Here is a 15,984-nt window from a genome sequence, read left to right on the forward strand (position 1 = left end):
CTCCGCTCTTACCTGCTCCTCCATCCGGGTCTGTCGCTAACATCACGCGTGCGTGGCTGCGGAGCATCCTGGGAAGTGTAGTTTGAAGCTGTCCAGGAACGTGGTGTTGGGGCGCAACTTCCAAAGTCTTGGGGACTGAGGACAGAGGCAGGAGGTCAAACGGGCCCAGGAGAACCAGGGGCTGGGATTGAACCACGGAGCTCCCTGGAGAGCGGGTGAGCGAAATTGTGAGGATGTGGAGCAGCCAGGATGCGGAAGGATCGAGGCCTGTAACCGGTGGGGTCTTCACCGTGTTTTACTGAGTGGGTCGGCTGGGCCGTGGATTGGTCAGTGGGATCTCTGCCCTGGGTCGGCTGGGCCGTGGATTGGTCAGTGGGATCTCTGCCCTGGGTCGGCTGGGCCGTGGATTGGTCGGTGGGATCTCTGCCCTGGGTCGGCTGGGCCGTGGATTGGTCGGTGGGATCTCTGCACTGGGTCGGCTGGGCCGTGGATTGGTCAGTGGGATCTCTGCCCTGGGTCGGCTGGGTCGTGGATTGGTCGGTGGGATCTCTGCCCTGGGTCGGCTGGGTCGTGGATTGGTCAGTGGGATCTCTGCCCTGGGTCGGCTGGGCCGTGGATTGGTCGGTGGGATCTCTGCCCTGGGTCGGCTGGGCCGTGGATTGGTCGGTGGGATCTCTGCCCTGGGTCGGCTGGGTCGTGGATTGGTCAGTGGGATCTCTGCACTGGGTCGGCAGGGTCATGGATTGGTCAGTGGGATCTCTGCCCTGGGTCGATGGGGCCGTGGATTGGTCAGTGGGATCTCTGCCCTGGGTCAGCAGGGTCGTGGATTGGTCAGTGGGATCTCTGCACTGGGTCGGCAGGGTCGTGGATTGGTCAGTGGGATCTCTGCACTGGGTCGGCAGGGTCGTGGATTGGTCAGTGGGATCTCTGCACTGGGTCGGCAGGGTCATGGATTGGTCGGTGGGATCTCTGCACTGGGTTGATGGGGCTGTGGATTGGTTAGTGGGATCTCTGAACAGGGTCGGTGGGATTTCTGCACTGGGTCGTGGATTGGTCAGTGGGATCTCTGCACTGGGTTGGAGGGGCCGTGGATTGGTCAGTGGGATCTCTGCACTGGGTCGGCAGGGTCATGGATTGGTCAGTGGGATCTCTGCACTGGGTTGATGGGGCCGTGGATTGGTTAGTGGGATCTCTGAACAGGGTCGGTGGGATTTCTGCACTGGGTCGTGGATTGGTCAGTGGGATCTCTGTACTGGGTTGGAGGGGCCGTGGATTGGTCAGTGGGATCTCTGCATAGGGTCGGCGGGGTTGTGGATTGGTTAGTGGGATCTCTGCACTGGGTTGTGGATTGGTCAGAGGGATCTCTGCACTGGGTCGGCAGGGTCATGCATTGGTTAGTGGGTCATCGGATAGATCAATGGGATCACTGCAGTGAGTCATTGGATGGGTCAGTGGATCTCTGCAGTGGGCTACTGGATGGTTCAGTGGATCTCTTCAAGCAGGTCATCGGGTGAGTCAGTGTATCTCTGGAAGTGGGCAACCGGATAGGTCTGTGCATTATGTTTGTCAGTGGAATCTCTACAGCATCTCCTTCTTTGTGTTTTAGTATGCACTTACCTTTATCTTCTTGTGTGTCATTGAAATATTTCTCCCATGTGTTTGATTTGGCATGAGTTTGTTTTACTTTTATAGATGTCAAGATGTATGCGAGATTGAGCACCTATGTTTGGGGAGGTCAACTTCTGGGCAGTGGCCAGTTCCTGAAGCCAGCAGCCATTTGTATGGAGTTTGTAACCAGAGGTGGCAGAGCACTCTTGAGCAACGTAAACTGGCTGAATAATGGACACTTAGGAACAAAAACTCATTGGATCACCACTGGAACAGAATGGCAGTTACAGGCCAGGTCTCTGGTTACCAACTGTAACCAGAAGGCATTGAAACACCTTGGTACAAAACTGTTTTCCTGTTCCTGTACTAAGAGAGGACTGACTACTAAGAGATCAATTATCCTGTCGGCTCAGATCACTAGAACCCTTGTGAACTGTTCATTGAAAAGTATTCCATCGTCAACAAATCACAGAGCCACAAGTCAATGTGTGAGAGAGAAGCTGCATTTCCCAGCTGCGGGAAGGTTATTGAGAACCCATGCTTTATTTAATACTTGCCATCTATCTCGTAGAGTTATATCTGTTACACCAGGCAATTTAATACTCCTGACCCACCGACCATTCTCGAAGTCCTCTTCAAACAAAAGTTTGGGTAGATATGCTGAGAGCCAACAGGTGACACTGCGGACCAAATTACTAGTGACGTGCCTCTTTGGGACTGCTGTGATGGGATTTTGGTTCTATGTTCACTTGGAAAAGAAGCAACATGAGAAGGTGAAACGCCAGGAGCAGCTGAAGAAGTTGGCACTTGGTCAAGGTGACTTCAACTTGCTAGATCACACTGGAAGACCCAGAACCAAGAGTGAGTTCTTTGGCCAGTGGGTGTTGCTGTACTTTGGGTTCACTCATTGCCCTGACATCTGTCCTGATGAACTAGAGAAGATGTCCAGTGCGGTGCAGATTTTGGACAAGGACAGAGCATTGCCGCCAGTCCAACCTATCTTCATCACAGTGGATCCAGAGCGAGATGGAGTGAAAGAGATGGCAAAATATATCAGAGATTTTCACCCTCGTATGATTGGGCTAACTGGGACCCCAGAACAGATCAAGGATCTGGGGAAGGCATATCGGGTGTATTATAGTGCTGGTCCCAAGGATGAAGATAATGACTACATTGTAGATCACACCATTATCATCTATCTTCTCAACCCTGATGGGCTTTTCATCGATTACTACAATAGGAGCAAAAATGATCAGGAAATTGCTGAGAGTATCCGAGGCCACATGAAAACATATGTTCAGCTGTTCAGTTGAAGAAAAATGGGAAGCAATCAGCAAATGTTTGCATCAGCATCAATTACTGGAGAGGAATTGATTAGAAGTCCACCCCATCTCACACATGGACTAGGACCACAGAGCCTTTGCTGCTTGCAACTTCTCATTTTTGCTCTGACACTTAGCCAATCCTAACTAAATCTGATCAAATGGGAATTTTTGGCAATGTTCAAACTTTTCTTCAAATGAGCTGAAATATCAGCGAAGTGATTAAGGATTGTTCATGTAATGCTTATAATCTAGATATTGACTAAGATTCATTGCAAGATTTGTTTAGTAATCAGGGACATAAATGCCAATCACTGCTGCTCACACATTGTTACGCAGTTAATAGGTGTGAGCATTCACTTAATAATTTAAATTATAATTGTTTGGAATAACTTTGCACTGAAGCAGAACATTAATATTTCAAATTATTGTTGTAATATAGACACCAAATAGTTAATACTTTCACTAGTTGAGTCAAAACCATCATTTGATAATTTAAATCATTGTTAGTATAATTGGGCATGTCTAGAGCCCAGGAAGTTCAGAACTCCTCAGTACTTGTATTTTTTGTTTGCAAATGGGTCATTATTTCCTATCTATCTAATGGAATATAATCTGTATAATTGGACCCAAGAGTTGAAGCAATAGATTGTAACTCCTCTACAGAACAGACTTTATAAACAGGGTGCTTATCAGTCAGACAGAAACTTGATACTTTAAACTGAGCAAATCAAACCTCCAGTAGGCAGAACCAATCACACTTTCTGCCATGTACAGCTGCTTCATACAAGATGATGGGTGCAAGAACAGGATAGGACAGCTCAATTGGCTTGGCATAAACCTGAATGATGGTGAAATAAGCAACTTTCTCAGCCCTTGTAACATGAAGTTGCCAACAGGTGAATATGGAGAACCAGGAATTGTGAAACCTAGCACAGGAATCACCCATGTTCCATCCAGGCTCTGTCTGCAGTATAGAGCTCTGGATTTGAACCAGAATGATCAAAAAGTATAATGTGATGTGGTTTATGCAAATTTGAGTATTCTCCCTCAGGATGGGATATACTCCTGTCTTAACACAATTCAAATATGTTGTTTAAGATATTATTTTAATAAATATCAAGACAATGCTGAACTTAATAAATTCATATTAATGATGCAAACTTCACCAGTACATTCTATGAAACTGCATTTTGGATAAATTTTGTTTTCATCCAATGTCTGCACCCAGTAAACTGAGATTATACATTAAATAGCGTAAAGTAAGAAGAATATGTTAAAGGTGTTTTTATACTCATTTTAAGTATCTGGTTATCGCTGATGAGGCTAGGACTTATTGTCCATGAGAAGATGGTGGTGAGTTCCCATCTTGAACCACTGCAGTCCTGGTAAAGGTAATTCCACAGTGCAGTTTTATATGGAGTTATTTGGAACTAGTGTAATTGATGGACAAGCAATATATTTCCAAGTCACAATGGTGCGTGATGTGGAGGCAAAGCTGCTTGTGTTGATGTTCCCATGTGTCTGCTGCCCTTGTCCTTGGTGCTGGTAGAGTTTGGGAGGTGCTGACAGGGTAATCTGGCAAGCATTTTATAGATGGTATACACTGCAGCCAATGTGCAGAGAGAGAATGAATGTTTAGGGTAGTTGATGAAATGCTGATCAAGTGGGTTGCTTTGTCCAGGATGGTATTGGGTTTCTTCAGAGCTGTTGGCATTTCACTCATCTGGTAAATAGAGTATTCCATCATGCTTCTAACTTGTGCCTTGTAGATGGTAGAAAGAACTTGGAGTGGCAGGAGGTGAATCAGTTGTTGCAGGACCCCTTGCAGTTATAACCAGGGCATTTATATGGCTTAGTTTCTGATCAATGGTGATATATTAGTGGAAGAGGTTGAAGGGGACATATGGTGAAATATGGAGTGGAGGAGGCTGAAGGGGACTTGAGAGCAATATATAAAATTGTGAGGGGTGTTGCTAAGGGATAGAAAAATTTCCCTCATAGCAGAAAAATTTAAAATTTGAAGGCACAAGTTTAGGGTAAGGCATGTAAGAGAGATCTGAGGAAGAATTCTTTCACTCAGTGGGTGGCTGGAATCTGGAACACAATACTTGTTGGTTGTAGAGGCAGGCACTTTCTCATTTAAATTATCTAGATGAGCACAGGAATCACCAAGGCATACAAGCCTATGGACCATGTGCTGGTAAATGGGTTTAGTACAGATGATACATGGTCAACCATGGACATTGTGATCCAAAAGGCTTGTTTCTGTGTTGCTTGACTTTGACGTGCAGGCATGGGCTGCTTGATATGTAGAGGAGTTGAATATTGTGCAATCACCAGGGAACGTCCCCACTTTTGACCTTATGATGGAAGGTCATTGATTGATGCAGCTAAGATATTTAGGACTACGTTAACTGCTCTGTAGAACTCCTGCAGAGATGTTCTGGCAGTGGGATAAATGACCTCTGACAAACACAAAGTATGACTCCAACTATTATAGTCTTACTGACTGAATGCATGCTCAGCAAGCAGTCTGTTTTGTTCTGGATGAAAAACTTGAATGTTATTAAAATTGTACTCATTCAAGTAGGTAGAGGCTGGTTATTTCTCTTAACATGTGCTTCATACCAATAGTTAGCAAAGCTTTAGGAATAACCAGCCTCTGACTTCCTCGTGATCTATTTACGTAGATAGTCCAATTAAGTTTCTAGTCAATGATCACCAGCATTTCGAATGTGGGTAATTCAACAATCATAATGGCAGGGTGCAGCTATTTTGGTTCTGTTGTTGAAGATGGATATTTGCTGGCACTGGCTTGGCACAAGTGATACCACTTATTAGCCCAAAATCTGGATGTTGTCTTACTCTTGCTGTAGATGGCAACTTTTGCTTCATTACCTTTAGAATTACAAATAGAACAAAGAGCAGCACTTTCTTTCCCAGTGAATTCTCAGAGTAATAAATCTAACTTCACATTATTTATTATGCATTGTACATCATTGTTCTAAATTTCTTATTGAACCAGTTGTTTGTCTGGTTTGATGAGAATATTAAAGTAATGGATATGCTGAGACATAAGGTTAGATTGTCATGGAATTAAATTCTGCTGCAGAAATACTTCTGGCCTTGCCACTGACACATTCCATGCATAAATATCCACAATGGTCAATCTGAATCCTTAACCAACTTGACACCTACTGTTTCTTCACTGTACTGCAGTGAACAGTTTGTTATCTATACTCACGCTGCCATTCCACAAATTCTTAAAGAATAGTTCATTTAAGATTGATTTTAATAAACTGCATTTTATTTTACATGCATACAAGCTCAGCGAGATAGTAAAAGATTGCTGTCCTGGTAACAAAGTTCACTGGCACTGCAGCAGAGGAAGTTTCACTGTTTTCTCTTTTTCATCAGCTCAATTTTTAAAAAATTATTTTAACAAGAATGCCCCCAGTCCCAATACTGCTGAGGTTGTTTTTTTGTTGTTGTTCCTCTTGAGTATATGCTCAAAGCACTTAACTGGCAGCAGAATATTCTACCCTGGATACAGGAATTTCCTTCAGAATGGTTTAGTTCTGCAGATTTTGCAACCCCAAATTGGTTATAAAACAATTTCAAATACAAATAAAGTATCCAAGTTTACAAGTCCTAATATAAAGTTACATTTAAAAATGTCTGTACTTTATAAAAGTATATTGAATTTGTGTACCCTAAAACGTACCAGGATCTCCAATTATTCGTAATAAACCCCAATACACACCTTCCCTAACCATACTAATCAATATTAAAGCAACATTCTTGGCTCCCCACCATCCCACTCATGTTCCCGACCTCAATGCTCCCGAAAAGGTTTATTTTTGCCTACGGTAAATGGGCTAGAGCAAGTGAAATATTCCATAGCAATTCTGACCCCCAAGACAATAAGACATATATTGCACTTTACAAAGTTACAACTAGCACCAGGTTACATATAGTATTTGAAGAAATTTCCAAATCTGGTGAACTTTTCAACAAGCAGCAAAAACTTGGCTCACTTAGGAACAACTTTGCTTCGATCATAAGATTAAAGATTTAAGACCTACTTTAGAATGTGACACTCCAGGGAAACATGGACAAGCCCAACCATCTCTTCTAGCACAAATCCAAGACTCAACTGCCTCAATTAGGGTATAGGAAATAATTTACTGAGAAAGCTAAAAGTCTTAAGCTCAGGAAGAAAAGATTAATAGCAAATGGATAAAGTGAAGTGGTTTGTTTAAAAGCTTACTCTTCAATATATATGCCTCACCTAAAGTAATCTGGAATTACACATCAGAATATATCAACATAAATTACTCAGTTTTCTTTTCAAAGTCACAGTCCACAAATTGTTTTGGTGAGGGTTTAGCAAGATGTGAAGGGAGGTTTCCATCAAAGATCCTGGCAAGTTGGTTATTACTGGTCAACATCTCAGACGTTAGCCGCGTACATCAAGCAGAAACAGCACAGTGTTCTCCATGTATGGCCATCAGTAATAGTCAAGATGAGTTTGCAGCTTTAAGGCTGTGAAAGATGCAGGAAGGTTTGCGAGTTTTCTCATTTATTGGAAAGGGATGGAGCCATGTAGGTCCGGAACCGATCATGAGCTCTTACTTTGCTCAGCAAGGTGAGCTCCATTGTGTCAACTGACTCATACAATCCATCTCTCTGCCATATTTCTACTGTGTAGTCATTAGCCTGTGCAGGAGAAGGAACAAGATATCATGAGTAGATGAAGAATTACAAATAACCTCAGCTCAGAAACTTCAGCTCACTAATGTGGCACAGCCAGAACTGGCACAGACTGTATCTATGCACATCTGAGTCAACGGAAAACAGAAGACTAATAATATCCAAGAGCCTAGCAACGGTCAATTCTTGTATCAGAAAGGACAACAAAGCAAAACTGCACCCAGTAACAAAGCATACCCAAGGGGGACAGATCTATCCCACTGCAGAGCAATGTGACTACCGTCAATGAAATCCCTGATTACCTTCAAGGTGTAGGCCAAGATTGACCTGAATCATCTCAAGTTCTAAATATTCCAAGTCAGGACTGTTCTTCCCCCTAGCATAGCAAGCTCCATCACTGCGCTCTAGACTTTTAAGATTCAATTTGGTTTGTGTGTTGAAGTATTGGGTGTGCAGCGTGAACCCACAACTTTTTGATTTGGAGGCTTGCACGGAATGATGATGAACGCACCCAATCCAAATTGTGACACAAAAGGAAAATCTCACCACCTCTGAACATTTCCACTTAACAAAGTCTCTCAGCCATTAACCAGAGTTATTCAGTTGATTTACTTCAGTTTGGACATTGCCTCACATATGCCTACAAGATGTTTTCTGTTCTCTGCCTCAGTTGCACCAATGTTCTCTTCCATTCCATGCATTAAAACTAGATGTTCCTTTTTCAGAGAATGTTTGAATTCCCTAAACTCTATTCAGGATTTCATTATCCTACAGACAGCATACTCACCAGCTGTAGCGAGGCCAGCATGTATCGACATACCTCGAACGACTCCTTCCCAGCCACCATATTTGCAAACGAACGTCTTTGTCTTATGTAATCGAATGCATCCACAATTCTGTCCCCATAATCGTGGATGGCAAAAGCAGCTCTCTCCTCCTACAGTGTATCAAAAAATAATAAACAAGTTGCAGTTGATCAGAATGGAGAAAAAAAAGCAGTAAAATGGAGTAAGCACACGATAGCATTTGACTCTTTGAAAGAGATAATCAGTTAGTCCCATACCTTGCTGGTTTTCTCCAAGTAGTTACCAAATTCACTTACAAAAGTTACTGTAGTATGTACTTATCACCTTTTCAGGCATCGCATGTTAGATCTCACCAACCTTGCAAAAACAATTGTCATTTTCCCCACTTTGTTATCCACAAATATCATTAATATTTTACCAGTCTTCAGCACTCACTCCAATCTAATGTTTATCTAGCTTGCTCTTAAATGCATCTGTGCTATTCACCTTATCCACTCCCAATGGGAGCAAGTTACATACAAATTGGGAATTTGTAGTCTTGTATTCCCACCTACCCCCAGCAATCTTTCAGACCCTTCATATCGCTGCCTTAAAAATATTCAAAGACTCTGCTTCCACAATCCTTTGAGGAAGAAAGTTCCAAAGACTCACGACTCTCAGAAAGTTTAACCTCACCTGAAATGCACAACCCTTTATTTTTTAAAGTTCTCGCACCAAAGGAAACATACTTTCTACATCTAACATCAAGACTCTTATGGACCTTAAACATTTCAATCAAATTCCCCATCACTTGTAAACTCTGATTACTAGCCTTTTGTAAATCACACACTAAGACCACTCTGCAATCTCTCACCATTTAGATAATAGGCTGCATTTTTTATTTTGCTTGCCAAAATGTTCCCACATTATACTCAATTTGCCAGATCTTCGCCCACTAAATTAACTATTGACATCCGTTTGTACCTCCACATATCCTCTTCAACTTCGTTTCCTACTTATGAGTGGCACGGTAGTGTAGCAGTTAGTGTAATGCTATTACAGTGCAAGCGACCTGGGTTCAATTCGGGCCGCTGTCTGTAAGGAGTTTGTATGTTCTCCCTGTGTCTGCGTGGGTTTCCTCCAGGTGCTCCAGTTTCCTCCCACATTCCAAAGACGTATGGGTTAGGAGTTGTGGGCATGCTATGTTGGCGCCGGAAGCGTGGTGACACTTGCGGGCTGCCCCGGAACATTCTACGCAAAAGACACATTTCACTGTCTGTTTCGATGTAAGTACACGTGCTTAATAAAAAAAGTCTTTGTATCATCAACAAATTCAACAACCAATAGATCAAAATCATTTATGTAAAAAAAAGCAGAGGCCCCACCACCAATTCCCATCATACACTACTTATTATATTTAACTAGCAGAAAAGGACTCTTTATGTCTACTGTTACATGCTAGCCAGCCAATCTTCTACTCAATCCTGTTATCTCCTACACCATCAACTTTTATTTTTCACAATAACTGCGTGTGACCCTCCAAAACATCTTTAATAACCGCTTCTAAGATTTTCTTTATGACAGACATTAAACTAACTGACCTAGGTTCCATATTCTTAACAGAATGAAATTTGATTCCCATTTGATTTACTTGAGGTGTTTTAGTTCTGCTCTTCTCCAAAAGTAGAAAAATTCCCTCTGCAAGTATTTGCTCAAAACTTTCCATATTACTAAAATTCTCCAATAAGACTTTAAGAGTCAGAGATCAAGACTGTTCATCTTTTTTCCTGTCAAGCAAATCTAAACTTTATTTCCCATGTACATTTTCTTTTAAAAACATCTCCCAGTGCCTCCAAATTTTAAGACTGATCGATAATTCAAATATGATCAATCTAAGGTTTGACAAGTTTACCTCTACCTTTTAATTTTAGCCTATAAATCCTTGCTCAACTTGTATTATTACTTTGGTTATCTGTACTTGCAGCTCCTGTCTTTGCTATTTAACTCATAATCCAAATAATCTGTGACTGCATTCTGCTAATCAAAATGTTGTTCCTCGCATTATTTCTGAACCAAAATTAATATGCCATTCTTTGTTTATTAACCTTTCTTTCCAATTCTGCCAAGTACTTCCTTTTTCCACAACACCCACCTACCACCCTCAGGATTGCCTGAAGAATGCTTTATGATTTAACTAGTCATTCATAGCAATCTTTCTGCTTAAGTTTTGAGTTTAATAACCTCCCTCTTGAGCATGATCAACCTCAGAAAACACTTATTTCAGTAACCTGGTGTTTGGCATACAAACTATTTGACCCTGCAGCTTGACATTGAAAAACTGCTTTGTTGCTTGTTGTGTTCACTTGCGAGAATGACAACATTGGTTGGCTTATCTGGGTGCACCCGAGATCTTTTCACAAGCAGCATAGATAAAAGTTTGTTAGAACCTCCTCAAGGCAAATGTGAACAAAAACTAACTCATGGGAGATATATGCCTACCTACAGGTACATTTTTTTTAACTCTGCTCTTTTTTTAAAAAAAAAGTCCATACTCAAAATGAGACCAGTTGCCAAAACAAAACACCAAAGTAAAAAGAATTTGCCTTGTACACTCATGGTTATTATAAAATCTGCTTGTAGGTACAAAGACAAAAGGCTAGTTTAAAATGCAACCTCAGCTAAACATGCAACAATGTATTACATTAATAGGTTAAAAAATGTTAGAGTATCAGAATAGAACTCATGATCACGAGCCACACAACTAAGCAGATGATCTGGAGGGCAACAGATGGACAGGGAGAAATAAAATGCAGCAAGATATACCCAAGAAGGTGAATCAGAGAATCTTTTAAGTCAACCATTACCTGACAATATGGTGCACTGTAGTTTCCTGTACAATGAGTTTCTCTGTATCACGATGCATAAAATTTACCAATTAAATTTAGACAAGTACGTGTTTATGCAATTAAAATGTTAATTGACTTTCAATTCCAAGATGTTCTAAGGTAAAACTATAATTAACTCAATGGTTTCTCATGCCCATGTCTTCCTCTATTATTTTAAACTGAATTATATTATGGTCACTATTACAGTGGCATTCCTCTACTTTAACTTCTCATTTCTGCTCTGCTTCATTTTCTATTACTAGATTTGGTTGCAAATCCTCCCACATGATGCATTCTATAGAAACAAAGGACTGCAGATACTGGAATCTAGATGAAAAAACAAGATGCTGGAGGAACTCAGCAGGTCAAGCAGCATCCACGGGGAAAAAAAAACAATCGTTTTGGGTCAGGACCCTTTTTCAGGACTGAAGATTGGAAAAGGGGCAGCCTAAAATATATATGGGGGACAGAGAGCAGTGATAGGTGGACAAAAGAGGGGAAGTGGGGGTGGGCACAAGGTGGTGATAGATGCAGGTAAGAAACAGTGGTATGCAGATGAGGTGGAGAGAGCAGATCCACCAGGGGATGGGTCAAAGGTATGGAGGCAGGCGGCACAGGGGGGAGGGGAGGAGAGGGAAAGGAGAGAGAAAAGGAAAAAATGGGAAGGAGATAAAAAGAGAGGCTAGGAAAAAGAAAAGAGGCAAGGTGGGGGGGGGGGAAAGAGTTGGTTTACTTAAAGTGGGAGAATTTGATGTTCATGCCATTAGGCTGCAAGGTAATCTGCTTTCCCCTCCTCCCCTGCATCTACCCATCACCACCTTGTGCCCACCCTGCCTCTCTTCTTTTGTCCATCCATCTATCACTGCTCTGTACCCCCCCCCCCCCCATATATTGGGCTTCTCCTTTTCCTATCTTCAGTCCTGAAGAAGGGTTCTGACCTGAAACATTGACTGTTTTTCTCCGTGGATGCTGCCTGACCTGATGAGTTCCTCCAGCATCTTGTTTATGCATTCTACATGTTGGGTTAGGAGGCCTGCATTAATTGTAGGAACTTCAAACCCTTCTCTGGTGGTATACCATACACAAGATCTTTCTTTGTGACTTACAGCCTCTAACATGGCTGCATGGGCTCCATGCTTCTCCCAGAACCTCCAATTTGCTGTTCATGTTGTTCAACACATGGATGAACCATTAATATGGCATGATTTTTAGAAATCTAATAAAAAAGGCACATTTCCCAAAACAACAGATTTACATTTTGAAACCTCCAGAGCATACATTGGATTTGAGTTCATTTGGATGCTGTTCAGTCAACATAGACAAAAGCATTAAATTTTCCTTATTTCATTACTTCAATTTAACCTCTATAGGCTTTTCAATTCCCTTTACGTAATCAACAACTTTTTAAGTTTGAGGTGTTAATATGGATAGCAGTCCTAAAGAAATTGCATGTTATCTTCTTAATATGGTATTAATACTGATATTAGAAACAATGATTTGGAGATTATTTGGCACTGTTGCGGTTATGAAACCTTTCCCATGCTTGATTAAATTTCCAATTGTTCAAAGCATCCGCTTGATTAATACCTGGAATTTAATCAGTTTCAAATGATGGAAATTATGAGATGGGAAGGAGCTGAGGTATTAACAGAGGAGAAAAGTAGGAAACTGCTTTGGTCTGTGTGCAAATGCAAATAGAAATTTATGTCACAGTTCCAGTGACCCAGGTTCAACTCTAATCTCTGGTGCCATCTGTCTGGAATTTGCACATTCTCCCTGTGACTGCATGGGTTTCCTCCAGATGCTCTGGTTTCCTCCCACATCCCAAAGACATGATGGTTGTTAAATTCATTGGCCACTGTAAATTAGTCCTAGGATATAGGTGTGCAGTAGAATCTGAGGGGAGTTACAGGTAATGTTGGGAGAAAAATAAATGGGATTAGTTTAAATGGGTGCTTGATAGTTGGTGTCGACTCAGTGGGTTAGAGTGCCTGTTGCCATGCTGATTGACTCTTAAGTTGTGTTGTTTTGATGCATTTCACAGCTATCATTTGGATGTAAAGGATATATTTTCATTGGGAATTGAACTACAAATGATGTGTGCAGCTTCTGAGAGCAAGCAATTCTTCAATGAAAGCTTTTAAGTTCCACAGGCACTTGAGAATAAAAAAATTGAACACGATGAAAAGAAATTAATCTTGTTCCATGTGAACAAGCTGGATAGTTATTTAGAAATAAATAAACAATAAAACATTGCATTATGTTTGATACAAACATAATGCTAACACAAGTACATTTTGTACAGGAATGTCTAATCTGTACAGAATTGAATGTGTTAACATCAGTGATAATTTGTTGGTTGGATCAAAAACTCAATGTCATTGTTTCACAATTAAAAGCAAGCACCTACCCAAATTCAAACAAAAAAAGATCATGGAAAATCAACACTTATTTTTTTACTTATGCCAACTGATTTTTTTTTTGTAAATTGCCACTATATTTCTTTCTGAAAGGAAATACCTTAAACTTCATAAACACTCATTTCAAAACATTTACATTATTTCACTCAGTCATACATGTGAAACATTTTCTAATAGTAAATGTTGTTTCTTTTCCCCAATGCACATTCCTTACTGTACTGCAGTTCACTGCCCCTAACCAGTAATTGCTTTGGTTAGAGAAAACCTTAATGATATTTATTCCTTTGTAATGCACGACTGAAAAATACAGTCAGATGATGCATATTCAAACCAAAATGCATTCTGTACACATTACCCTCAGAAGTGACTCAGTTCAATTTTGCACTCCCCATCACCTTTACGTTTCTCCAGACCAGTTAATTTCAGAGTAGTTAAAATTTCCCATAATTATTTTAATATATTTCCCCAATTAATTTTCATCCTTCTTCCTCCATTTCCTTACTACAAACCACATCTAATTGCATAATTATTGCTTTAACACTTCCATCTTTATCCACGACTATATTTCTGTTTTATTGATGGCATTTTTACAATCAAAAGAAATTCATTAGAAATACCCTACAATATTTAATTCTCAGTCCAGAATTTTGGCTTGGTAATTGCCATTGCGTCTAATTTCCCACATGCTATAAGTGCTAGCTCCTCTACTTTTATTATAAACTATATGCATTCTTGTATAGATAGTTAAATTACATTTTTTTTTAAATAGCAGATCCTCTCACCTGATTTTTTAACCTTCATTTCACATTTTAGTCCAATTTATATTCTCCCTATGTTTATTCTGTCCTGGATGTTATTTCCTTTATTTTTTTTTAAAGACGGATTTCATTTCCTGTAGATTCCTGTCTTTCCATGTTACTAGTTACTGAACTGGCCAACAGTAATGTAGAAATACAAGGGGTCAGGAAGTGGAAAAAGCTGAAAATGGTGCTACTGACTAGAAATAAGTTTGTGCTTCCAATCTAGCCCATCAGAAATACAAACAATCCCCCAAATAATGCTCCTTGCATTAGACCAACTGAAGTATACTTACTTCTTTCTCTAGTCGTGGCCCAATCTTTTCCTCCCAGTCCTTAACACGGAGGGACAGAGCCGATTCCTGGGCGTACTGCTGGGAGTTAGCAATAAACATTTCCTGGAATACAAGAATAGGTCAGTATTTATTCCAATAACCAGCATTCTAGGTGGAATTCCAAGAAAACCTTAATTTGAGTAAATAAGGGCTCATGTAAGAGGAGAACAACTAAAGCATCCCTGTGCACTATTCCTCTGCGTGCAGGAGTCCTAAGGGGCACTTAACATTGTACTGAGATTGTTCTTGAGCATAACAGTAAGGTCCGAAATCAGAAAATACTGGGGAGAATATGAGTTAAGGTAGCATTAGTATATAAAAATAAAAAGCATGTTTAATGGTCAGCATGAACTCAGTGGGCTGAAGGACCCGTTTCCATGCCGAGTCTCTATAACTACCTCTAAGCAGGTACGTGGATAGGAAAGGTTTTGAGGGATTTGGGCCAAATGCCAGCAAATGGGACTAGCTCAGGTAGGCAACTCGGTCGGCATGGACAAGTTGGGCCAAAGTGGCCATTTCTGTGCTGTATAACTATGACTGGAAATTCCCAGCAGGATAGGCAGCATCTGTGAAGACAGAGACAAAGCTAATGTTTAGGTTAATGATCTTTCATCAAATTTGGGAAAGGAGGAGATAGAGCAAGTGCTAAGCTGCACAGAAAGGGTTGTGACAGAGGGAAAAGGAAAGAAAGAATAAAAATGGAAGGTGTGCAATGGGTTAGGAACGTGGAGAGATTAAATTTCAAAAAGGATGATGTGCAAGGTGAAATAAAGTGATAACAGAATAAATAAGGAAACAAAAGATCTGAAGAGCTGTAAATGGGGAAAGCAAAATAATTACTTGAAATTATCTAAATAAGTTACAGATACTGGCGGAAATATGAAATTGTTGCATACAGTTTCAAATCCAGAAGGCTGCAATATGCCTGACTGGAAAGGGAGGTGTTGTTCCAGTGAAGCTTGAGGAGCAGTGTAGGAAGCCAAGGACAGAGGGTTCTGAGTGGGAGTGACTTGGAGAACTGAAGGCACCGGTTATCTCAGTGTCACGCTTGATGACCACATTGTAAGCAAGGAGCTTTAAAAGAGTAGGGAATATTCTGCTCCTTTATTTCAGAAA

General features: G+C 40.9%; 3 protein-coding genes across 5 annotated transcripts in view; 1 reads left to right on the top strand and 2 right to left on the bottom strand.

The window, feature by feature from the left end:
- Positions 1 to 52, bottom strand: part of LOC127580315 (uncharacterized) — a 93,610-nt gene extending 93,558 nt beyond the window's left edge. Inside the window, exon 1 of the mRNA XM_052033610.1 lies at positions 13 to 52. The gene's annotated coding sequence lies outside the window, so the exon portion shown is untranslated. The remainder of the gene's footprint in view (positions 1 to 12) is intronic.
- A 195-nt stretch (positions 53 to 247) lies between these two features.
- On the top strand, positions 248 to 6,074 carry LOC127580318 (protein SCO2 homolog, mitochondrial). Its single transcript, XM_052033616.1, has 2 exons — positions 248 to 368; positions 1,693 to 6,074. The coding sequence occupies exon 2, from the start codon at positions 1,701 to 1,703 to the stop codon at positions 2,919 to 2,921; it is 1,221 nt and encodes a 406-aa protein (XP_051889576.1). The 5' UTR covers positions 248 to 368; positions 1,693 to 1,700; the 3' UTR covers positions 2,922 to 6,074.
- A 133-nt stretch (positions 6,075 to 6,207) lies between these two features.
- Positions 6,208 to 15,984, bottom strand: part of ncaph2 (non-SMC condensin II complex, subunit H2) — a 38,339-nt gene continuing 28,562 nt past the window's right edge. For all 3 annotated transcript variants that reach the window (XM_052033614.1, XM_052033615.1, XM_052033613.1), the window contains exons 19-21: positions 14,830 to 14,931; positions 8,434 to 8,583; positions 6,208 to 7,652 (exon numbers count right to left, since the gene is read on the bottom strand). In XM_052033614.1, the coding sequence (XP_051889574.1) occupies positions 7,512 to 7,652; positions 8,434 to 8,583; positions 14,830 to 14,931 (393 nt within the window). In that variant the 3' untranslated portion in view covers positions 6,208 to 7,511. The remainder of the gene's footprint in view (positions 7,653 to 8,433; positions 8,584 to 14,829; positions 14,932 to 15,984) is intronic.

The sequence above is a fragment of the Pristis pectinata genome, chromosome 19, assembly GCF_009764475.1.
Source record: "Pristis pectinata isolate sPriPec2 chromosome 19, sPriPec2.1.pri, whole genome shotgun sequence".
Lineage (NCBI taxonomy): Eukaryota > Metazoa > Chordata > Chondrichthyes > Rhinopristiformes > Pristidae > Pristis > Pristis pectinata.

Excerpts from the sequence above, each read along its gene's own strand:
- LOC127580318 (XM_052033616.1), top strand. The coding sequence starts at position 1,701 with ATGTATGCGAGATTGAGCACCTATGTTTGGGGAGGTCAACTTCTGGGC.